This window comes from Mesoplodon bidens (genome assembly GCF_964165515.1).
Source record: "Mesoplodon bidens genome assembly, chromosome: 1".
Lineage (NCBI taxonomy): Eukaryota > Metazoa > Chordata > Mammalia > Artiodactyla > Ziphiidae > Mesoplodon > Mesoplodon bidens.
The window spans coordinates 140459457-140484657 of record NC_138176.1 but is presented as its reverse complement, the minus strand read 5'-3'; the positions used below and the strand labels follow the sequence as shown (position 1 = coordinate 140484657).

General features: G+C 37.2%; 1 protein-coding gene across 7 annotated transcripts in view; it reads right to left on the bottom strand.

Annotated features, from left to right (window-relative positions):
- Nucleotides 1–3686: 3686 nt before the first annotated feature.
- The window catches only part of FRYL (FRY like transcription coactivator), a 246852-nt gene continuing 225337 nt past the window's right edge, over nt 3687–25201 (bottom strand). For 5 of the 7 annotated variants that reach the window (XM_081234991.1, XM_081234990.1, XM_081234992.1 and 2 more), the window contains 9 exons: nt 21374–21624; nt 18886–19093; nt 17008–17157; nt 16227–16325; nt 10250–10318; nt 7478–7495; nt 6556–6666; nt 5358–5548; nt 3687–5036 (listed from right to left, as the gene is read on the bottom strand). In XM_081234991.1, coding sequence (XP_081091117.1) covers nt 4778–5036; nt 5358–5548; nt 6556–6666; nt 7478–7495; nt 10250–10318; nt 16227–16325; nt 17008–17157; nt 18886–19093; nt 21374–21624 — 1356 coding nt within the window. In that variant the 3' untranslated portion in view covers nt 3687–4777. The remainder of the gene's footprint in view (nt 5037–5357; nt 5549–6555; nt 6667–7477; nt 7496–10249; nt 10319–16226; nt 16326–17007; nt 17158–18885; nt 19094–21373; nt 21625–25201) is intronic. The other 2 variants (XM_081234994.1, XM_081234996.1) reach the window with 1 other exon arrangement.

Below are 25201 nucleotides of genomic sequence, written 5' to 3'. Positions count from 1 at the left end.
GGCCTACAGCTGATCTCGGTTTAGCCGTTGCTGAGGGAGAAAGGCTGTGAGAACTGGTGCCTTGCTAATCACGATGTCACAGGTACGGATGGGAACAGGGTGGCTAAGGGCAGCTTTAAGATGTTAAATAACTTCAAGTGGACTTCGGCTGGTAATTTGTTAACTTGAAAAAAAAAAAAAGCCCTCCTAAATGTATTTAAAGATTCAGTTAGAGGCAGCTTTATTTAGCCTTTGTCATTATGGACTTGCAGTTCTGTAAGTGGAAGCAGTGTTTGGCGCCATCTAACACAGGGATTCTCATCCTAACCTGATTACCAAGCTTTCTACCTGATTACCAAGAAAACATGAGACCCGGCACCAGCGCTCTCCCGGTGCAGGGATGGGGGTGGGGGATGACATGAGGGATCTTAATGAAATCAGAGTTGAGAGCTGTTGATTTCTTGGTTACAGAAACCACATAATTGGAACCAGGTGCTAATTAGGCCTCCTTCCAATTTTCTAAGCATCCCATTTTTAAGTTAACCCTTACTACCTTATAGACCATATATAGTAAGTCTGTTAACATCTTGGATGCTTGCATGTAGACAAATATGGAAAATAAAAGAAACGAAAATGAGTTTGAAGTCTCTAGAACTTTATAGCAAGGGGGAAGGCCTCTAACCATATGGCTTGGTAAGGTGTTTGTAAAAAGGCAGATTCTTAGGTCCCTGTCTCTACTGAATCACTACACAGAGGTGAAGCATTGAATAGGCGCCCCCTGTATTGCTTATGGAATTGAAGTGTGAAAACTACAATTGAGTCAGCCTTGCATTCACCGTAGAAAAACATGGCTGTGGGCTCTGCCCTTATAAAACTTCCAGTGTATCGGGTAGATGGCCATTAATTCCTGCATAAAACTTCTGCCCTGCACTATGTAAGACCTACTTGGTGCCTGGTAGGAGAAAAAAAAGGGATCTGACTTGGGGAGGTCAGGGAAGCCTTGCCTAAAAAATGACACTACAGCTGAGCTAAAGTTTGGATGAGTTGAATTAGACAAAGAGGGGAAGAAAGAACTTTTCCAGACTAAGCTAATGTGTGCAAAGGCCCAGTGGTAGAGAAAGCCAGGAGGCCACAGGGGCAGGGATGGGGATGATGGCAGGTGCAACTGATGATAGGCCCAGGCTGGAAGGACTCTTTGGACCTTGCTCAGGATGACTGGTTTTCATGTCATCAGTAAGAATCCACTGAAAGGTTTTAAAGCTGTGGTGGGACATGGTGACAGATTCACCTTTTAAAAAAAGTAATCACTCTGGCAGTACGGTGGATGCCTGTTAAACCTGTAAGGAGTCTTGCAAAGATCAAACGGTGGTGGGACAAAAGAGAAATGAAGGATGAGAACTCTAGGTGTGGGTGAAGGTGATGTGTTTTGTACTAACACTATTAACTCCTGATGTGGTGGTTGAGGGTAGGTACAGGGATAGGAAACCGATCTGACTCACATGACGTGCAAGGGGTACATAATATTCACTCTAAGCATTTGCTGAATGAAGAACTAATAGCAATATACCTTCAATGAGTCCTAGGACAAATTCAATGGTTATTAATACAGCTATTAAAATGGCTATTAATCATTCTTTAAGCTTAATATTGTTTGCCATTAATTTTCCTAATAGAGCAGCTAACCCTGTTTTACAGCTGAGGAAAGCAAGGATCAAAATATGGGTTACTTAGAGTTAGTGGCCATTCAGACATTGAACAAAGTGGTATAAAAACTCATGATTCATGAGTTATGGTGATAACATTCTACCAATAAGGCACTGTCAAACTGTATGTATAATTGGAAATTTATAAAATTGATTTTTCTTTGAGAGATTGAGAGGCTAGAAGGAAATATCCCAGAATACTGTTCTCTCTGGGTGTCAAGAGAAGTGATTCTAGTTTTGTTCATATTTCTTACATTTGCTAAAGTGACAGTGGGTTACTTTGAAAATTTAAAAATAAGAATGCCATAAAGTACAATTATTATCACATTGATTCTTATTTCCTCTAGTGTAGGTTATGCTGGTGGATGAGCAGTTCTCATAGACCAAAAGGAGGTACTCTCACTCTGGCTTTGGTGAGTCTGTTCCAAGAAAATGTCTGACGATTTCCTAAATTTAAGGTAGATTGTGGGCTGTACCACACCCCCCATCTTATATCACTAAAAGTAGAAAATATTTTCTAAATTGTGTTAAAAATCCTTTGGATTTTTCTTCTTTGGAGAAACTGCCAGATACCTTTTTGTTTGTTTGTTTTTTAATTTTTTTTTAATTTATTTGGCTGCACCGGGTCTTAGTTGCAGCACTTGGGATCTTTTTAGTTGTGGCATGCGAACTCTTAGTTGTGCATGTGGGATCTAGTTCCCTGACCAGGGATCAAACCCAGGCCGTCTGCATTGGGAGCGTGGAGTCTTAGTCACTGGACCACCAGGGAAGTACCCAGATCTCTTATCTTGTGTGATTTTACAGACTTACTGTTTAAAAATGATAAATTTAGTGGGCAAAGGAAAAAGTTTATATGAGCAAAGACTGGGCTCTGATTGGAAGTAAATAAGGTGTTTAATAAATTAAGCATTTGATATATTTTGTTAATAAATGCAAACTTTGGACCCAGAGGACAAGGAGCAAAAAATTATAGGTTTTAAGGAAATCTGATTTGCAAAAGGACAATCCTAATGACTTTATATCTGCATCTTGCTTTCTGCATGTGCATTAATCTTTATTACATTATTAATAGGCTTAGTTATATATAAACAGGAGAAGGAAATTTCAACTGTTTGGAAGGTTTGGTTTGGGTAATTAGTCAAGTGAACTGAATCTGTTCTCCCCTTTTGAAGGAAAAATATTTTTAAGAATAATGAAGGCAACATTTGAAAAGTTCCTTAATTATGCACTCTAATCATTCATCTTTTCTTAAAATACAACACAAACCAACAACTACAATGCTTTTTATTTTAACAAAAAGGATATAAGGAGGGTGAGAAAAATAGGGGATGGTAAGATAGATAGGCTGTAAAGTGTGGTGTGTCTCCAGACACCCACCCCTCTCTTCCTGCCCCGCACCCAGAAGTTATTAAATAATTTAAAGGACACCATTTACAGTACCAGAACACCATCAAAATAATTGTTTTTATCAGGGTCAAAAAATACAGTGATTATGAATGTGCTGTGACCAGTTACAGAATTTTACAGGAAACATAACTCTAGTCAGCAGTCCAGCGGCGTGCACAGGGCCCTCAGTTAATGCACTTGAGCATAATTACATTTCTGGCAGGGGTCTGCACCACCAAGAAAAGGCAAAGCCAAGCATTTCATTTCTACATTCTAAACTCTGGAATCCCAGAGCCCAGTTTAAAAGAAAAGTCACAGTGGATAAGAGATGCATATAAAAAATACAAGGTGTTCCTTTCAAATCAGAGGAATTGTGGGACTACATTCATTTCTTTTACAAAATGCTATTTAAAAAAAGGACAGAGAATCCAGTTCATGTTATGCTACAGGCTTGGACAGTGAATAAGTATATTGCATGTTTTGGTAGTCAGTCTTCAGGCTTCCTTTCATCTTCCCCCATAGCCCCAGGTTCCTTTAGGGTGAAACATGTGAGTCCTGAATAAACATATAAAAATGCATTTGCATCTCTCTTCTTGAATTCTGCAGACTTCAGGGCCTGCAAGTCATATATTTTACCATCAATGACCACAATTTTTTCTTTAGCTTTGTACACCTCTTCTTGTATAACAGTGCATTGCACAAATGTACAAGAAAATACTGGTTTTAATCTATACAGTTTCTATAATAATTATGGAGTAAAATAAGTTAACTTTTCTAATGAGAAGAGCTGACGGGCAGCATACATCTTTATTTTACATTTTAAAGTCTCTGCAGGCATCTACTTTGGTTAGTTATCAACAATCGTAACATAAGCACTGATCAGAGAACTGAGCAGCATTCCAATAACGTTAACAGATATATTATTTCTTTTTGAAATACTGGGAAAGCCCAGTTTTAAAATATTATTAAAATGTTCTAACATTTACACACTATGAAGAGTTAGATCTAATAAAATAAAATTTTTTCAAAAATAATCTTGCAGTGCTCTTTTAGGCATGCTCTGAGACGTTATCACCAAACATCCATACCTTGAAAATATGACTATCACATATTCACACATCTCAGCTCGCACACACACACAATTCCTTATACAGACCAAAAAACAAAACACCCACGCCCTTATCCCACATGTTGGGGGAAAAAAAAAAATCAATGGTTTTTGCAAAGAAGTCTTTCTGTGTATATCCATCCGACTGGATGTTCTTCATGTGGATGATTAACTATCAGTTGTTGATTATGCTTGTGACTACTAGAAATCCAAGCATCTCTGCAGGTCTTCAGCTAAAATGAACCAGCCTCGATTTCAGCCTCATTTCACCTGCTTTCCAATGTCTCAGTATTAGAGGCCATTATTGCAGACATTCTTAGAATTCTTTTCTTTCTCCAGAAAGTAATATATTTGTATGCATCACTTTTAGCCCTTTTCTTTTCACATAGGTAATTAAAAAAATTCTTTCTTCACACAGTTATTGTGGGAGGTATTGGCAGCTGTTAAACGATTCGTTTTTTTTCCCTTCAGCTCTGATTCTGACGTTCTTACTTTTTTACCCTGGTAAAGTTTGACAGTGAACTGCAAGGGTCCATAGAAGGTGCTTGTTAATATTCTTAATCGCCTTCAGTTTAGTCTCTTCCTAAATGCCTGAAGTTTCTCAGAATCCAGTGCTCACAAAATTTCCAATTGGTTTGGCCTGTGCTAGGAGTTGGTATGACTGCACCATGCGTAGAGACTCTCTTATTTCTAGATTAAGTTCCATCAATTTGTAGTTGGCTTCTGACATGTCCAGGTCAGAGCCTATGACTGCAAAGCTTCCCGTCTGGCCCAGGGTCTGGTGATGGAAATAGATGTGTAACAGTGTCTGGACAGGGTCATCTTCGCAACTGCCAAAGATATCGTTGGGCCAGAGAGATCTGAAAACACACAGTATTTTTAAGTCCTGAGACTCAAAGTAATTATTAAAGATAACTACTTTTAAGTTAATACCTATAAAAATAATTTCCTTTGGAATCACTGAGGATGTTTTAATATTTGAGCAAACATTACTGTGAAAGTATCACAGTATGAACAAAATCTAAAATTGGTGTCATTTCATTGGTAACTGTACAAAATAAGGTCATGTTTTCCTTTCACAAAGACATAACATTGAAACATCCAACTGAAAACCAAACCCAATCTTTATAAACTTCCAGTTAGGTATAAAGGCATCTCCTATAAATTTCTTCACAATTTACCTGAAAGCTTTGACTTGTGCTACAGCTGATATAAATTCCTTATTTTTCAAAGTTTCAATTAAAGTATGAATGGCAGTTTCTATAGTAGTTTGTGCAGCTTTGGAAATGTCAATTTCTTCATTTTCTGAGGCGGACTCGGCTTCTTTGAGGATACTTTCCAACTGGGCAAGTTCCTCTGACATGTTGAAGACCTAAAAGAAATAAATATACCTTAAAAGGATCAATTTGTTCAGTAACAACAAGAGCATTTACTTGGCTGTGAAGATACATCGAATGGTGGTAGTATTTTCTCTTAAATATTATTTTCAACTGTTAAACTTAGTCCTTATGGGCAGTTAATATTTCAAGTTCTCTATTCAGTTGGAATAAATAATTTCAGCTGCCAAATAGTAGCCTTTAAATACTCTTGATAAAACAGGTTGTCTTAAGTGTAATAACTGTTACATTGTAATAAGTTAAAATAATTGGTTGCAACCAATGTTTATATTGGTTTTAACAGGTGATATATACTTCATCTTGGATAGTAAAAATACATTTATGTTATTATTTTGCTAACAGTAGGCCTGGAATTATGGGATGATCATGAAAAAAAATTTTGACAGTAATGAGAAGTCTTTATATTTTAAAGGGTTACTTACCCAGGGTATTTTATATAAACCAGTACGTGTTTATTTTTTTAAATAAATTTAACCACTTTAGGAAGTGAAGTGATTTCCTCGGTGATAGTTTTGGTACCAGTGGTTGACAAGGGGGAAAAAGACTAAAGTCCCTACTTTTGAATCTATTCATGACACGATTTCTAACATTCTCAGTGCTCTTGACATGTTTATTCTTGTGTGCATTACTTGAACTATAGAAACACTATGTGGACAAGATGTTAGGGGCTTTCATAATACAATTTTGTCTTTATTGAATTGACATGCTTTACTTCATTTTTGATTACAGATGATCTGTTGCTGCTACTGCGACCTTTAAGGTCTCGGATCTTTTAAGATCGCTGGAAATCTGCTGTCAGATTTACTAACAGGTCCTGAAATAGTACATCATTTCAAAAACCAATAATGCTTAACTGGGGCGGGGTGGGGAAAGATTCACTATAAGCGACTTCTCACTTCATCGCTCCTGCAAGGAAATATGTATGTATGTATTTTAATTTCCTAGAATCAGTTACTAATGCCTAGTACAACTGAATATTTACCTCTGCTTCATTTTTAATTGTGTTTACTTGATTGATAAGTTTACAGTAGGCCTGGAACAGAAGCAGCAATTGAAAATGCAATTTGTATAACCTTCGGCAGAGCTCCAGTTCCTAGAAATAAATAACACTGTGTTAAATTTAGGTGTTATTTTCCATATTTGACTAGACAACATATTTCAAATAAGCATTTATAAGTAAATAATTGTTAAAATTTATTCTGAGCTTTATTTTTCTGCAGTAAGCAAGTTAATATGGTATGAAGTTGATGAAAGACAGATGAAAGATGCTCTGAAGTCTGGGATTAAAATAAAAATTTAAAGATTATTGGTTACATAATTCATTTTTAGTGTGAAGCACATTTTCACATTAGACAAACAGAATTTTTCAGCAGGCAATAGATAGAATGCTTTAAAAAGAATTCACTAGAACTTAAAACTTTAACTTCATAAGGAGAAGAATTTACAAGTGCATATACTCTTGCCACACTGAGATGTACATCTCACTGCATTTATCAACAAGTGCTTGATAAAGCAAAAAGTAAAACTCTGGATAACGTCTCACCTAAAAAGTAAGAATAGTTTGTCTTTAAAATGAGTTCCTTTTTTTAAAAAAAGCAAATTTGTAATCTCACTGAAACAAGACAATGAAATTAACAAATGCACTTGGATTTTTAAATTAAGAAATATAAAAGGAGACATGTTAGAGATGTGTAAAAAGGCAGCCACTAGTTGTACAGATTAATTATAAAACCTCATTGTCTTTGTAGGACTGAAACATTTCATGGATTAGGGCTATGCAAAACTGAAGCACACACTACTCTTAAAGCAGTCCATGACAAAACATTGCTAGGTCACAAATGGCAAATGAAAACCAGTTTGTCTGACATGGATAAGTAGTCTATAAATTAAGACAGGTCACTTACTGCTAGAATTTCCATTTGCTAAGCAAGAAGGTGATCGGGTCACAAAAAATACAAAGGAAGAAAAAGACCAAGAATTAGTGTAACAAATCATTTTAACTAGGGTCACAGATGTCCCAGGCAAACTGAAGAACATTTAAAATTACACCCAAAAGAAAAATTTATGATGCTATTTCCAGAATAAAACTTTTTAGACATTTACTGTAACAATCCAGGGTGTTTTTCACTCTTTGCCAAATAACAGCTAAATTACATTTAGGCTATAGTTTATTTCTTGTGCAAAAGCTACAAAGAATAAAACTAGTGGGATATTGGGAAAGTTGGCTACTGAAAGTGGTCTTGTATCTGGGCTTTTATAGCCTTTCCAAAAAAAAAAAAAAGCCAAATGTAATAAATTTCCATTATTAAAGTGGAAAACTTCTGATTAGAAAATATGAAATGATTTGCTCTTCTCAGAAAAGAATTGGTTTATAATTTTATGTAATATGCATTTGCCTATGAGAAGATTCTCTCTGGCGTGGCTCATTCTGGGTTGCCTACCCTTTGCTGTCTAACTAAGTCCTAAGTTGCCATAATTAGTGCTGAATCGGAAGGTAAAATATTGAGAGCAGTTGTGTGTTTTAAATTGTATTGCAAATGTAATTTAGTAAACCTCAGAAATTCAACCCAACTAGGTTTGAATCAAATGAGATAACGTAAAATACACAGTGAAACATCCAGTTTATGGAATATTTAAAACTTATTACATTAAAATATCTACAGCAACTTAGACCTAGTCTCATTAATGGAGAAGAATGACTTCTAATTAAAACAGCAATCGCCATAATGTAAATATTGCTTCTAAAAGTCCTTTTTGAAATCTGCTTTTCTAAATAGTTTCCTCTGAAGCACTGTTTATATAACATTTATTCCTATCAATTTAGAAGGGATTTGCTAAGCAAAGGTGAACTTCAGCTCCGTACTGCTTACCATAAATTATGTAGATGGTCATCCTGTGAATATTAGCTGAGCACAATCCAATGTCAAACATATTAGCATATCTAAATTTCTGAGGTTTTACTTCATACAGTTTTATATGGAAACTAACAACAATTTAAGCTTTTAAATATTTTTTTTCACTTCCATTAGCATAAATAAAAACTGACTCTACACACGTATTATCCAGAGCATCTACTTTGGGATGTAATGGAAAAGAAATCACTGATAAAGTTTACCATCACCACAACTGTAGGAAATAACACAAACATAATTAATTTCATAGCTCTGAATTACTAGAAATCACGCTAAATATGTTAACACTGTACATTTAAAAATATTGCTTTTCAGTGTACTGAAATTTGCATATACAGCCTTAATTTATTTTTAATATTTATTGATTGCTTATTATGCAAAAGACTATACTGGTATACAGCAAAAGACAATACATAATGTTGTTCAAAAAGGGACCCCTGCTCTCAAGGAGCTGAATGTGAAAGGAGACCTAAGATATCAATGGAAGTCTTCAATGTACCGAGTTCTCAGTTTTCACTTAGTAGAAAATCTCAAGCTATATTAATTGACATAGACTCCTGGAGATGGAACTCATTTTCTTCAAGGTAGAAGGGGTATAAGAAATCACTTAGTCTAACCACCTAATTATATATGAGAAAAGCAGTTTGTTACTTGCTTAAGCCATAGTGGCAAAGACAGAATTAGAACCAAAGGATCTAATTCTAGTCTGGGGTTAATTCCTTATCTTGCCTCGTTTCTTTCTTTACACAGATTATTTGACAATTTCTTTATGACAGAGCAGGATTTGGAGTCAGCCTTCCAAGGTTTGAATCTTAATCTATTTACTTACTGATATTAGATAAATTAGCTTCTCTGAGCCTCAATTTTAATTTGCATATACTTTTTCTCATTTATTTTTAAATATTTATTAATTGCTTATTATGTATCCTCATCTGTGTAACGGGGCTAATTACAACATCTACTAGACAGAGCTGTAAGGACTGAGATGATGAATGTGAAATGCTCAGCACAGTGCCTGGCAAATAGCTTGCATTTATTGAGAGTATACTGTTATTTTCTCAACATTTCAGTTTTGTAAAACTTCACATTTTTATTACAATAGTACAGTAACTTACAGTGACTAGAAATCTGTAACAATCTGATGTTGTAAAAGGTTAGAATTCTCATGTCAAATGCAAAGGGTGTTAACTGATTAATACATGTTCCCCATATGAAGTTATACTTCTATTAGAATGATTTGTAGGTCTTAATTTTATCCTCATTTAATGTATGTGTTACATATGTGCACTTTTCTCTAAGCAAATATATTACTATTATTTTCACTGAATTTTATACTAGCAAAAACCATAATTTATCCAATCAGAATTTCAGCTTCGGAAGGGCTAGTATGAATGTATATAACATTACTCAGGTTTGTTATCCTGACCAGACTATTTATCTGTAGAGGACTAATGCAGAATGAAAAAATGTTTAAAGAGGCAGATGCAACTAAAAGTCAACTTGGACTGTCCAGATATTCATCGAGCTTATCTATGGAATGTTATTAAGCTTCAGTCATAAGCTGGCCGTTCATTTTGATTAAAGTGAATTTTTCATTACTAAGCCAATATTCCACTGAACCTAACTTTTACAAAGATTGTTCTGATAACAAAAATGAAAAATGTTACCAATATTCTTTATTTCTAGGAATATCAAGGACATTTGAGAATACATATTATTTTACCTGATACAGAAATATAGCAAAACTAAGAATAAGAAACTTACTTGTGCATCTGTGTTTATCCTATACATGTCTTCTTTGGCACCAAATGTCCTCTTACAATTGTCTAACCACTGAAGAAATAAATAACAGTAAATTTTAATAGACTAATTGCACAATGTATAATGAAATAGGTAGTGTAATGGCCTCCTCATATAAAACAACAATCTTGGACCTCCCTGATGGTGCAATGGTTAAGAATCCGCCTGCCAATGCAGGGGACACGGGTTCGAGCCCTGGTCCGGGAAGATCCCACATGCCACAGAGCAACTAAGCCCGTGCACCACAACTACTGAGCCTGCGCTCTCTAGAGCCCGCGAGCCACAACTACTGAGCCCGCGTGTCACAACTACTGTAGCCCGTGCACCTAGACCCTGTGCTCTGCAACAAGAGAAGCCACCGCAATGAGAAGCCTGCTGGCTGCAACTAGAGAAAAGCCTGTGTGCAGCAACAAAGACCCAAAACAGCCAAAAATACAAAATAAATAAATAAATTAATTAAAAAAATAAAACAACAGCCTTAAAAAGTGAACTTGAATTTCTAGGACTGGTTGTAGACATAGACTTTCATCTCCATTTGAGCCGAATCATTTGTATGCAACAAACCCAAGCAGAGGATACTGTGTATGTGGCTACATGCACACGCTGGGGACGGTTTACTAATGGAAACACAATCAGGTGTCTTCTATTCCAGGGCCTTGTGGCGCTCCATTTCAGTAAAGAATATTCATTTTGTAGATTTTATTGGAAATCTTCACAACCTATACCTGACCTTTGTCTAATGTAAGATGGGGAAATGAAAGATGGGCTTGCCCTCCTGTCAATTTAATAAAGGCAACTTAGAAAGAATTAACCAGGTCCGTTTGCTTATCAGAAGTATAATTCGCAGAAGAATAGTGTCACTTTTAATTAGTGAAACAGAAACTAAAATACATTTTAAATCTTGTTTTTGTTTGTTTTTTCTTCCTTTTTGGACAGCAATAAATGACAAACATTATCTCCAATGAATATTGAATACAGAAGCCAAATGTGGATTTTCCTTGTCCAGGGGCTAGTCCTAAAGATGGATATTTATTTAAGGTACCTTTTCCTTGGTCAGATAAAAAGAAAATAATAGTACTATGGTTTAGTGGGGAAAAAACACTGGAGTCACAGAATTTCCAAGCTAAAGTGAAAGCTTAGAGCCTTCAAGTTAAGATCCTAGGTTTTGATGATTTGATATTATTAATATTACCAGTTCATTCGACTTCCTAGTTCTTTTTGTGTGATAGATTAAATATAATAAAACTTATATATATATATATATATATATATATATATATATATATGAAGTCATTAGGACTTTGAGAAAAACTACTAGCTACATTGTTTACTCTTTGAAAATATTCCAGTAGTAGACATTTGAAATTCTCAGTTGTAGCTGTTAATGGTCTACATGCAAAGAATGAAAATTAGATGTCTCGGTTGTTTCAAAACAATCTCTTTGACCTTATGTCCCTTTTATCCTGGTTCCTCAGCCTGCACGGGCCCTTAGGCTCTTTACTTGACAGCATCTCAGAAGAAAAACATGTTAGGCTTTCCTAGTAAGATACAGCTGCTGGCAGTCATTGTCAAAAGCTATCTAGCAGATTTCTTTATATGAGCAAAATTCAGCTGACATCTATCATGGAATCTGTACCTTAATCTTTATTCACTCAAAATGTTAAAATGCCTATACACTTCATCATCATCACAGGTCCGGCCCAGTTTGTCCAAGTATACTGATAAATTTGAAAAAAATAATTTCAATTGCTTATTTAATGGTTTGTTCTTACTAAATATAATTTTTTATACTGTATGCCTATGATATGGCATTTGGGGGGCACTATTCAAAGTAATTATTTCTGATTTTTATTCTATTACAAGAAAAGCCCCAACCCTATTGTCCCGAGGCTACACACTGGCCTGCAAAAGTAGAGGTCCACACCTTCCCAGTCAGTGTATACAAGATACAGTAGACGGTTTGTGTACAGAATACTCTCCAACTCACTTGTAACAGTCTTCCTGTCATGATGGATTTTTTTTTTTTTCCCCATGATGGATTTTTTTTTTACTCAAGGCCCAAATAAAGGTTAAAATTTAACTGGAGAGGTTTGGCTTCTGGGTATGATGGGGTAGCTTGTATAAGGCCAGTCCTCCAAGAACAACTATGGAAGCTGAATACCACCAGCCAGGAGGATTTAGGGAGTTAGAGAAAAGTACTGAAGAGAGCTGTACATTGATTCCAGCATTACCCTAGGGGACTTGCTCATTGATGTCCATGGGCTCAGAAGCTGAACAAAAAGTAGTGGCTTGTAGTTCACTGGGCTGGGAAAACAGGGCTGTCACAGGTAGTGAGGTACTGAGGGCCAAGATCCTGGAGAAAAGATAACTGCAGAGAAGGGAGCCTACCAATCTGTGTGCAGTTTGCTCTTGGGGCACTTGTTCCTATGTTTGTCATGTGCAGGAGGAGAGGCTAAGAAAGCAAGTAATAGCATCTGGGAGGATGAAAAGGTAAGCAGAGACTTTTTGGTCTCGTGGTGCTGGGGAGATGAGATAAAAATTGTTCAATTCCTGCCAAGAGAGCAGGGTCCTGATAAATACCCCAGGCTTTCACCTGTGATCCTTAGAAGACTCAAGGAATACTAAAAGAATGTATAACTAAAAAACTATTAGAGGGGAAAAACTGAATAATGAAAAATGGTTGATAGAAAAGAAGTTAAGAAAGAAAGGAAAAAGTAACAGAATAGATGGGATAAGAAATGGTGAGATGGTAGCTTAGGAAGGAATCAAATTCATTTTTCTCTCCATACAAATATTTTAATGGATTCGGCACAATTTATTGAACATTCTTTTCCCACTGCATTGCCATAGAGCCTTTGCTGTAAATTATATGATTATATACGTGTAGGTCTGTTATGTTCTATTGGTCTATGTGTCTATTTTTATGCCAGCACTACACTCTTTTGAGATTTTTAATAGGTCTTACTGGATGTAGGTCTCACTCTGTTGTTTAGTCCTTGTTGTTGCTCTTTTTGGACAAGATTTGGAAGACGTTTTCTGTCAAGGGCAGACAGTAAATATTTTAGGTGTTGCAAACCATAGATTTTCTGTTGCAACTATTCTGTGTCGCAGTGCAAAACAGCCATAGACAATAGGTAAACAAATGGGATGGCTATGTTCCAAAAAAGTTTATTTACAAAAACAGGCAGGAAGCCAGATATGACCTGAGGGCTATAGTTTCCTGACCTGTGTTCAAGACTATAATCAGCCTGTCAATTTCCATTAATATACTGTCTGAAATTTTGAATGAGATTGCATTCAATCTATAGATCATTTTGGGGAAAAATGACTTTACACTGTTGAGTTTTTTGATTCATAAACGTGGTATAGCCTTCCATTTATTCGGGAGGCCTTTAATTTCTCTCAGTAATAACTGAAATTTTCTGTGTGGAGGTTTGGAACATCTTTAAATAGACTTAATTTGTAGGTATTTGATGTTCTCCTGTTGTAAGTGGTATCTATTGCTGTATAACCAACCACCCCTAAAACTTAATGGCTTCTTAAAACAACAAGATAAATCTTTGTGTTGGCTGGGAGTTTCTTCTGGTCTTGCCTAGGGTCACTCATGAGTCTACAGTCATCTGATGGCTTGACTGGGGCTGAAAGTTCCAAGCTGGCCTTCCTCAAGTGCCTGGCATGCTGGCAGTCAGCTGGATGCCTCCACTCTCCTCCACATGGCCTCTCATCCTCCTGGAGGCTGGAGGTCAAATAGTTTTCCAGAGTTTGTTCCAATTTACACTCTGACAGGCATGATGGCAAAAGTAGAAGCTGCAAAAGACCTCTTAAGTGCTAGTCTCAGAGGTTGCACAGCATCACTTCTTAATTTGATTGGTCAGAGCAAGTCACAAGGCCATCCCAGACTTAAGAGGTGGGAAAATAGATTCCATCTCTTGATGGGAGGAACAACAGCAAAGTCATATTGCAAAGAATCGTGGACACAGAGGAGCATGATTCATGGGGACTATTATCACAGCAATCAACCTTCTAGGATAGACAGAGATTTCTGAAGACACAAAAGCACTAACCATAATGGAAAAGATGGATTAACTTGGACCTAAGTAAAATGAAAAACTTCTGTTGATCAAAAAAATGCTATTGAGATAGTGGAAATGCTAGCCACAGATGGGGAAAAATTCGTAATTCATACATCCAGTAAAAGGCTTGTGTTTAGAATGAAGAACTCCTACAAATCAATAAGAAAACCACAAATAACCCATTTACAAAATTGGGCAAGATACTTTAGGCACAATTCACAAAATAGCTAAATGAAGAAGAAAAGGTGCTCAAACAGTCATCAGACAGATGCAAAATAATATCATGAAATACTACCTCACATCCACCAAAAATGACAAAATGTTAAAAGTTGGCAATACCAAGTGGTGGCAAAGGTATTAGGGCATGGTAACTCCTGTACACACTTCTGATAGGATTGTAAATTGATGTAACCTCTCTTAGAAAACTGCTTGGCAGAATCTACTGAAGTTGAACAGATGTATACCCCGTGACCCAGCAATTCCACTCCTAGGTAGATATCCAACAGGTATTTGAACATATATACGTAAAAGACATGTATAAGAAGTTACACAGCAACATTATTTGTAAAATGACCAGATCTTGCCCGATACTTTCCTGCTACTGAAAACTCTCTCTTCTCCAATCTGTCATTACTATTTCAGTCCAGATATAAGATCACTACCCCCTTAATAAGTATTTTCTTATACCATATTCTTTTCCTGAGATAATCCCCCAATCTAAAATTAATGTCTGTCAAGGACTAAGGTTGCATCTCTATTCCATGAAGCTTTCCTATCAGCCAAAAGTGACCTCTCCTTGGAAATCATAGATTTGGTTTGCATCCGTTCTCTGTTAGACCTGTATGATTTGGGGAAGTCTCTCATTGCCAGTACTTTTATTTATAGCTATAATTTAAACATTTGTTACTAATTATTCATGCACAGTATTTGTGCTTTATATTCCTATCTAGAATATTTAGGGAATAAGAACCAGGTTTAACACTTCATTTTTCATAGGCCTTTACATGTGATAGATATTTAGTACTTATTAATGAAAGACTCATCTCCTATTCTAGGGGAAAAAATGCCTACTGTATGCAGTTTGTGTGAAAAGGAGAAACTTTTTTTCCTTTAAGTTTTTCTGCCCCTGCCAATCGAAAATATACTGGATTTATTTTCAGGGAATAGAATGACTGTGTTTTTTTTGGTTTTTTTTTTGCGGTATGCGGGCCTCTCACTGTTGTGGCCTCTCCCGTTGCGGAGCACAGGCTCCGGACGTGCAGGCTCAGCGGCCATGGCTCACAGGCCCAGCCACTCCGCGGCATGTGGGATCCTCCTGGACCGGGGCACGAACCCGTGTCCCCTGAATCGGCAGGCGGACTCTCAACCACTGCACCACCAGGAAAGCCCAGAACGACTGTGTCTTGCAGTGCCACACTGGAGTTAAACATTTCTTTGCAGGTAATATAATATACTGTGTGCTTATTTCTCACTTTGCTTGCCCACGTACACATACACATCACAGGAAAAAGATCACCACTTTGTCACAGGTTGCAGATTTTTCTGGACCACAACGCCACTGTGCCTTTCTCAGGGAAATACTGCTTTTATACCCCAGCTTGCAATGTTGACAGCAGCTATTATAGTCTCAACACAGAAGCGTTTTATAAAGCTCATTTTCCACTGTGCTCTTAGGCTCTTAGAGGGCCGATTTCTAAAAGCAAAGGATAGGAATTTACTGGCCAGAGAGCTCCAAGGCCCCAACATTCTCAGTAAAACCCTGAGGCAAGTGTTAATAGGTTCTGTTTTCCATCTGAGCTATTATGCCAGGTTAGCGCTTCTAGTGTCACAAGCAACTACTTTATTTTACCTGGTCAAAACAGACTGACCTGCTCCGCTGCCTCTCGTTTGGCATTGTATGTATCCAGGTGCTCTTGCAATTCCAAAACACTGAACTTGAGTGTTTCTAGCAAATCACAGGACATCAGCTGTCAAATCAGAAACACATTGATCCAGGTCACCATTTCTGATCACAATCCTGAGACCAAAAACTTTGGTTTTCAGGCCAGCTTAAGCTGGCCTCCCTAACTGTACGCTGTCCCATACTAAGGACTGACCTTTCATTGAAACAGAGGAGAAGTGCAGTGCAATTTCAGGGACATCAGAAGGATAAGCATGCCTTCAACTGCCTTCAAAAATGGGCTCAGGCAAAAATGGCAATGTCAGTCCAGGATATACCTTAAAGGTAACACCCTTGAAGCTTTTTCCACCTTAATTCTTTAAAAACCTTAATACGTAATCTACAGGCGTGCTTGGACACAAGTGGGGAAGACCAGGGAGTTCTGGGTTCTTCATGGGGGGAGGTCTAGCCCTCTCCTACCCGCTTTTACTCAGGAATCAGGAAAAGTACACATCTCTAGAGCATGATTCTTCAGCTTCCCCATCTAGGACTCTGTGGAGGGTGAGGGCAGGGAGAGGCCAGAATCAGAAGTAGTCACAAGCCACTGCATATAATACACGGGGAATTATATTCTGCTAGATATTTATAATCAAGTTGAAAATATGAACCTTCAGACTTCAAAATTCTGAATTACCTTAAAAAAAAGACCATTTACTGAATGATGCCATTTCAATTTAGTTTTTATAATAAGCCCTCACGTTAAAACTTACTGTCTCAGCATCCACAAAGACTGTCGGGCATTCTGAACACACCACCATCACTTCCAGTGAACTTTTAAATTTGGTACCAATGCGTTGCAGACTCTCACCAAGAAAGCTGACTGCCTCATTAGTTACGTCTCCAAACTTTCTTTGAATTGACTATGGAGAAAACATAAGAAAAATGTTAGTATTTCATATGAAAGCCTTTTTTCATGGTTAAGTAAAAAAGCATAATTTATAATTAGAGCAACCTTTTATTTTAAAACTATTATTGTAGTGATATATAGAACTCTTAAAACTGATCTGTAAGTCCCTGTTTTTAGGCACTTCTTTAGGAAACATGGTCATTTCTAAAAATGATCAAAACAGTATTTACAGAACAGTATTCCTGAAAAAAGAAACTGTTGGTACAGGCCATTCATCTCCCCATTCCTGAGGTTTTTTTCATTAGGAAAGACAGAAGGAATACATGCTATATACGTTGTTGGAAATAAAGTCCTCACATGTGTGAGGAATTAGCTCTTCTAAAGTTAAGTTCTACCTGAAAGAAACTTTCAGTAAAAGTAGTGTACTCTCCTTGGCTATGAGCTGCCTTCTGACTTTAAGTCATCAAAATGCATCAAGGGTAATATCTTCTCAAAACTCAAGAATATTCATTCACATAAAACAATCAGACAGTGCCTGACCCATAGTGAGCACTCAATGAATTAGTGTAATCAACAGTGTAATTACTATACAAACACTTAACGTGTACCTACATGTATATGTGTAGCACCATTAGTTGTCACTATGATTAATTAGGAAAAAAAAAAGCATAAGCCACAGTCTTGGGCATCAAGAAATTTATATCTCTGGCATGAAAAGAATATAAATAGAAAACCGAGTAGCAATGCAAAACTACAGAATTAAATAAATAAATGCTCCAGTTAATAAGCACTAAAGAACCTCCAGGAGGGAGAGACCGAAGGTTGGAGTGGTTGGTTGGGAAAACCTCAGAGAGAATATGTACCGAGCTGGGTTTTCTAAGATGGGCAAAGTTGCTGAGGTAGGGAGGAAAGGTGGCAGGTAGTTTGGAAAATAATGACTTAAATGGTGGCATTTCTCTCTGCCTTGGTTTCCCTAGCTACAGAATGCTAAAAACACATCTACGTTACATAGGTCTATTGTAAGAATTACTTAATGTAGAACATTTAGCCTAGCGCCTAGCATGTACTAAGTGCTCAATAAATGTCAGCTCATATTATTTTTAGGGCTGGAAGCAACCCTGGCTAAAATTTTTAAGGTCCCCACACAGTGATGAAAGTGCCAATGAATTTAACACTTTATGATAAGTTGTCTTATGATACTGACGTAAGCTCCTTGAAGGCAGGAACCATGCTTTATATTTCTTCAGTGTCCCTGAAAGTGCCTAGCATACCGCAGAAAACTTATCAGATGTTGTTTTGAAGTTTTACTCTAATTGCCTTAGGGGCGATATCAGTACTAGTCATTGTATAATGTCCCAGCAGTGCTACAATGTCGAAGTGTAAATTTAAATATCACTATCTCAGGGCTTCCCTGGAGGCGCAGTGGTTGAGAGTCTGCCTGCCGATGCAGGGGACACGGGTTTGTGCCCCGGTCCGGGAAGATCCCACATGCCACGGAGCGGCTGGGCCCGTGAGCCATGGCCGCTGAGCCTGCACGTCCGGAGCCTGTGCTCCGCAACGGGAGAGGCCACAACAGTGAGACCGCAAAAAAAAAAAAAAAAAAATCACTATCTCAGGAAAATAAAAATTTTTAAAGGGAATCAGTAGGAATATTAAAATTTGAGGTACTGATTTTAGCCAAAACCCCATAACTTTATCAGGTAACTATAATATGAATTCAGAAACCCTAAACCTCACTGACCTGAAACAGCCTAGAAAACACGTGAAAAGTAAACACTGCACAGGACCCATCAGTGTCAGACAGCATCTGATTGACATGACAGCGCCAGGCTTCTTCTTCATCATCGTACGCTACTGGCTGAAAAGCGGCTATGATGGCAGAAAGAAATGGTGATGGCAGAGGTGATGTCTGTGCTTCTGGAAAACCATCTTGCTCTTCTTCATCTTGACTGTTAACACAAGATATCATCATCATAAATATTATCGCAAAAGAATACACTCAGTTACTTAAAATAGTTTGTCATCTAACATAGATTATTTTTTACTCGTATATACACATTGATTTAGAAAATGTGCAACCACCTAAACTTTGTGAGGAAGCACAAGCAAACAGATTTTCTTATTCATCCTGTCCTTTCTAGCATCTTGTTCTTTCTTAGCATCTTTGGAATTAGAAGTCTAATTTCACATGACCAACTTACAACAGCTCAAGTCCTAGCATAGGCCAGGGCTATGGAATAATTTCTGTAACTTCTATGAATAATACAGATTAGAATGCTTTCATTTTAAATGGTCAATTTTGGAGGCTCTTTTTATTTGAACAGGCCCAGATTGACAATGATAATATTTTTAAAGTTTTAGTCATGTACTTTTATGTCAAGGGCTATATATTAGGTGCTTTATACAGATTGTTTTCATTCAATCTTCACAGCAACTCTAGGGCAATTAAGTACTATTATTATCTTGATTTTTTACCAGTGAGGAAACAAAAAGTTCAGCGACGTTAAATGATGTGCCTAGGCTACTGCGTAGGAAATGACAGGGTCAGAATTTGAAGCCAGGACTTCAAATGCGACCAAACCCAGTGTTAAAGCCATGACATATACTATATGCCTAGCAGTATTATGGCAGTAACAGATCTGACTTAAAGAAATATAAGGCCTGGCCATTTTCTTTGAGAAATTTATAATCCCCACAGTCAGATAATACATACAAAAATGAGACAATGGGAAAAGATGGAGATGTATTTGGGTTGGGCATCCTATAAGGAAATGTGTGACTCTGGGTCTTAATATTGCGTATTTCACATTACAGGGTAGCTCCACAAGGCTTTATAGAAATTACGGAGCAATTCATATGGAAGAGAGGGATCTGAGAAGACTGGGGGTGGGGGGAGATCAAAATGAAGCAGACATTTGAAGTAAAAAACTATATCTCAAAAAGTTTAATTTTTAAAATGTCAGTGTGGTGATTGATTTGAACAAAATGTATCCTCTAAGCTTGAGTACATATACCCCTATATTTAGTAAGGATGTTTAATTCTATTTCAACTTCAGTGCTTGGCCAAAGTCAGCTCTTTGGCTGCAGCCTTTTAGCAAGGCAGACAGCTGAGTATCTACCCCTGCATCATTTCTGGTGTCCCTTAACTTGTGTGTGTGATCAATGAGTGAGTGACTGCATAGGCTACTGTCACATCCAAGTCAGGGACATGAACAAGGTGTGTCACCAAGATGTGCTCTTAACATCTGAATGTGCACTTTCACGTGGAGATAGGCATTCCAGATATGCTGAGAGCGAAAAATCTCCTCATGTGCTATATATGTTAAAACTCAATTATTACTTGAAGTATTGATATAAATGAAAAGCTTTCATTGTAGGAGTAAAGCTCTGATAGACTTGATTACTAATTATTAATTTTTATATAAAAACAGTTATCAAGGAGCTTCCAACTGTTGAATAGGGAAATAAGTACACCGAGAGTGCATAAAATTAGATGTGCTTATAAAGAACATTAGTTTGAGCCACAAATATTTATAAAATTAATTTAAAAAGCAAAATAGGAGATGTAGATTATATCATAAGTCTCATCATTATAGAACTGTTTGGTATTTAAGTTACATAACAGTCACCAAACTTTAAGAACTTTATGTAATAATTGATTATTCAATTTTGTCAGCCCATGAGTGAAAAAAAGTCCTACTTGAGAATTCAACGATCACTTTGTGATAATTCTGAAGCTATGGTGCGTAAACATTTAAAAGGAGCACTCTAACATCTGACAGTAGTAAGAAATGGTCACTTTTGCCCATTATATACGTCAAACTTTAAAAATATGACCGTTGATAATAAAACTATAAAATAATTTTTGGAACCTATTTCAGATTTGTTCTGGTATCACAGAGTTCATACCATGATTTTGATACTTGGTTCTGGCCATGGTCCAATATTGATTTTAACACTCAGCCATTCGGCATTTTGCCAAAATAGGTATTTGGTGGACTTCTAAATGCAGAATGCTACTCACTATGTTCTGAGAATGGCCTACTTGTTTTTCTTTAAGTGAATGTCAATAATAGAAAATAAACCCATCGTAAAAATGAGGTAACTCATTTTTTTTTACCTTGGAAACAGGAATGAAAGTCCATTTACTAGAACAGAGGGTCATATTTGGGAGGGGATAGGAGAGAAAATATCACCTCATTATTGTGTCTGTGATACTGTATTCTCACCTAGACAGCCCAGAGAAATCCGCTTCCTCTTCTTCACATCGTTCATCCAGTTCTTTCAGAGCTAAGGTGACATCTTCTTCACAGACTGACCCGGGGTAGCTCTCTGGAGCCGAAGGCTCTGGCATGTCAGTTTCCTCTAAATCAAGAATCCCTTGACACACGAGAGAATCCTGCTGTTCTTGAATAATATACGACCCTTCATCTTCAAAGGCTGTAAGGACTTGTTCCTCCTTTAATACTGAGCTTGTATCCTGTAAAACAATTATGTTTTTTATGGCCTTGGAAAACATAAAAGAGAATTTTACCAACACAGAATAAATGACTATTGCCACCGACCTACATCTATTTTACTAGGCAGTCTTCATTTACACAGTTTAAGTTTTGGAGTTTTTGGACTCTGATCGTATAAAATTGATTTTTAAAAATATTTCCAGCTTTAAAATATTTTGAAATTAAAATGTATCACCTATTGCCACTTAGAAATATCATGGAGATCTTTTTTCTCCTACTAGGATTTAGGTGTTTACTTAGAAATATATCCTTATATAATACCTTCTCTCATACATATTCTAATTCTACATAAGTATAACTTTGTATTATTACTATCAATTCTCTCTTATTTGAAATGTCATTTCTTTCATTATGCTTGAACCTTATATCCAGTGAATCGTGGATATAAGAAGGGGAGGTAATTCAAAATGGTTAACCCACTGGTCCTGTGGGGCTACTGTGAATCAAGAACAGGTCCTGACCAATCAGAAGGCTGCTGAGTGAAAACAGCGAGGGCCACCTGACTGGTTTAAGTGAGCCGAACACCAGAGATGTAAGATTTGCTTTCAGGTCATAAGACCACAGTAACTCATTTAGGTTTGAGTTCTGAGGCTGCTTCATCACTGAGTTAGAGTTCAGAGAACCCTGGGCAATTTTAGACTGTTGTACTTTTGAGAATTAAATGAACTATAAACATCTGTCAATGGGGGAAATGATAATGGAAATGTGTGTTATAAAGTATACAGTGCGGACTTCCCTGGTGGCACAGTGGTTTAGACTCCGCCTGCACATGCAGGGGACGTGGGTTTGAGCCCTGGTTGGGGAACTAAGATCCCACATGCCACGGGGCAACTAAGCCCGTGTGCCACAACTACTGAGCCTGCGCTCTAGAGCTTGCGAGCCACAACTACTGAAGCCCACACGCCTGGAGCCCATGCTCCGCAACGAGAAGCCAGCGCAATGGGAAGCCCGCGCACCGCAACGAAGAGTAGCCCCCGCTCGCCACAACTGGAGAAAGCCTGCGCGCGGCAACAAAGACCCAATGCAGCCAAAAATAAATAAATTAAAAATAAAAAATTAAAAAAATAAAGTATACAGTGGTATTTCCTTCCTATCCATTGTAACATTACTGAAATAATGTTGCCATGTGCCTGGCGTGGAGTAAAAGTTCAACAGGTACTGGCTGAATAAATGAACTACCACTATTGAAAAAGAAAAATACTTCCGGGGTGTATATCATGTCCTATCAGCACCAGTTTTAATTTGCATGGACATTAGTTCAATCAGTTTGAAAGTAAGCACTAATAGTCTCACAGCTTTAGGAAAAAAGATGAACTTCTTTCAGTACTTAGACCTAAGGTTACTACTCAGTTCTACAGTAGTTCCTTATCTCTTTTTCATGGATAAAAATAGAATTTTCCTTCCAAATTATGAAAAGTAAGTGAAATCCAGAGCTCCTGACCTCAGACCTCATCCGTAAAATTCATGTATAAAATGAAGGATTTTGACCAGCTTCTGGGCTGGGTGCTCTGGGATAAATTAATAACTACAATTAGCGTGCAAACTAATAATGGGGTTAGGCTGATATACAAATGACGATAATATACAGTAGAGTACGGTACATGTAAGGTAAATATAAGTGATATACAGAGGGCTACTGGTACTCAAAGAAGGGAAAGATCACATCTGGTTGAGGCAATGAAGACTAGTCTCTTTGGAGGAAACAACATATGGTGGGTTTTGACAAAGATGGGGTAGCAATAGTGCTATGGACCAAAAGTTTCTGTCCCCTCAAAATTCATGTGTTGCAACCCTAACTCCCAATGGGATGGTATTAGAGGTAGGGGCCTTTGGGAGGTGATTAGGTCATGAGGGTAGAACCCCCATGAATGGGATTAGGACCCTTATAAGAAGAGGACAGAGAGCTGGCTTGTTCTTTTTCCACCATGTGAGAACACAGCAAGAAGAGCTCCCAGGAAGAGAGCCCTCACCAGACAATGAATGGCTGGCACCTTGATCTTGGACTTCCTGGCCTCCAGAACTGTGAGAAATACATTTTATTGTTGATAAGCACCCCTGGTGACAGTATTTTGTTATAGCAGCCCAAGCTAAGATAGACGGTGTCTCAGGGAAAAGGACTTAGAAGATATCGAAGGCACAGAAACATGGCAGGAAAACACAAAGTGTACTAAGGGAACACTGGTCTGGAGATAGTTATGCAGGGAAGCACAAACTCTTTGAGTCTTCACAGGATAGTACTTTATAAATAATATAGTATAATCATTCCTTAATTGCTCCAATAGCCTATATTCAATACACTATATTTAAGGTTTCCATCTGAATTTTTTTCTTAAAGATCTGGCCATTAAAGGGGTAAGCATTAGTTATTTGGAAAGATATTTTTCCTTCTACGTATCATGTTGAAATAACCCACCTAACTTCTTAGTTTAATGCCGTCACTTTTCATTAGTGTACACCTGTATTTTGTTGTCATTTGTTCTTGAATAATAATTTGAAAATAGATGTTTTACCTAAAATTATTATTATATAGTATATGCTGAAATTTTCTAATAACACCTAGAATTCATGAAGAGAGTGCTTTTTGGTTAATGGAATGAATTCCACTATTATACACAGATGGTGAGAATCAAATTTTCTTGAACTTTACCTTATTACACAATGTCTGTCTCTCTCTCTCTCACACACACACACACGCACACACTTCCATTCCAAGTTTCATTTCCTATAAGGAATAATTTCTGTCACACATGAATCGGTATCTAAACTATTATAGATACTAGAAGAAATCTCTCTGTGGAGGTTTCTCTGATAAACACAAGGACATAAATCCTTCTAGAGTAATTTGTATATATTATAGAGAAGGGAAGGACACACTGGGTTCTAAATTTTCTGTCTTGAGGTGGAATGCTTTAGCCTATTACGTTTCTTCTTCCTGATATTAACATAATTTAAGGGGAAAAATTCAAATAAACATTTCTAGGATTTTTTCTTTAGTTCATAAAATGTTTCATCTACTACAATTAATTGTATTCTTTTTCTTGAGAAACTGCTTTATAGCAATATGGATAGCATATGTAACTCATATATAACTCTATATAATAGAGTTCTGGTTTTATTTCAATATATTAGTGCTTTCATACTTTTTTTTTTTTTTTTTTTTGCGGTACATGGGCCTCTCACTGTTGTGGCCTCTCCCATTGCGGAGCACAGGCTCTGGACGCGCAGGCTCAGCGGCCATGGCTCATGGGCCCAGCCGCTTTGCGGCATGTGGGATCTTCCCGGACCGGGGCACGAACCCGCATCGCCTGCATTGGCAGGCGGACTCTCAACCACTGCGCCACCAGGGAAGCCCTCATACTTTTTTTAAAGGCACAATTTTGGGTCATTTAACACTGTTTGGCACACCAGGGACAAACAAATTAGGCCATCGTATCCAGCAGATACAAACTTGAATCATTCTCTTGTAGACAGCCATTCTTTTGGTGATTAATTTTAACGTCAATAGAATTATTTCTAAAAGAAATAGTATGATTCAAA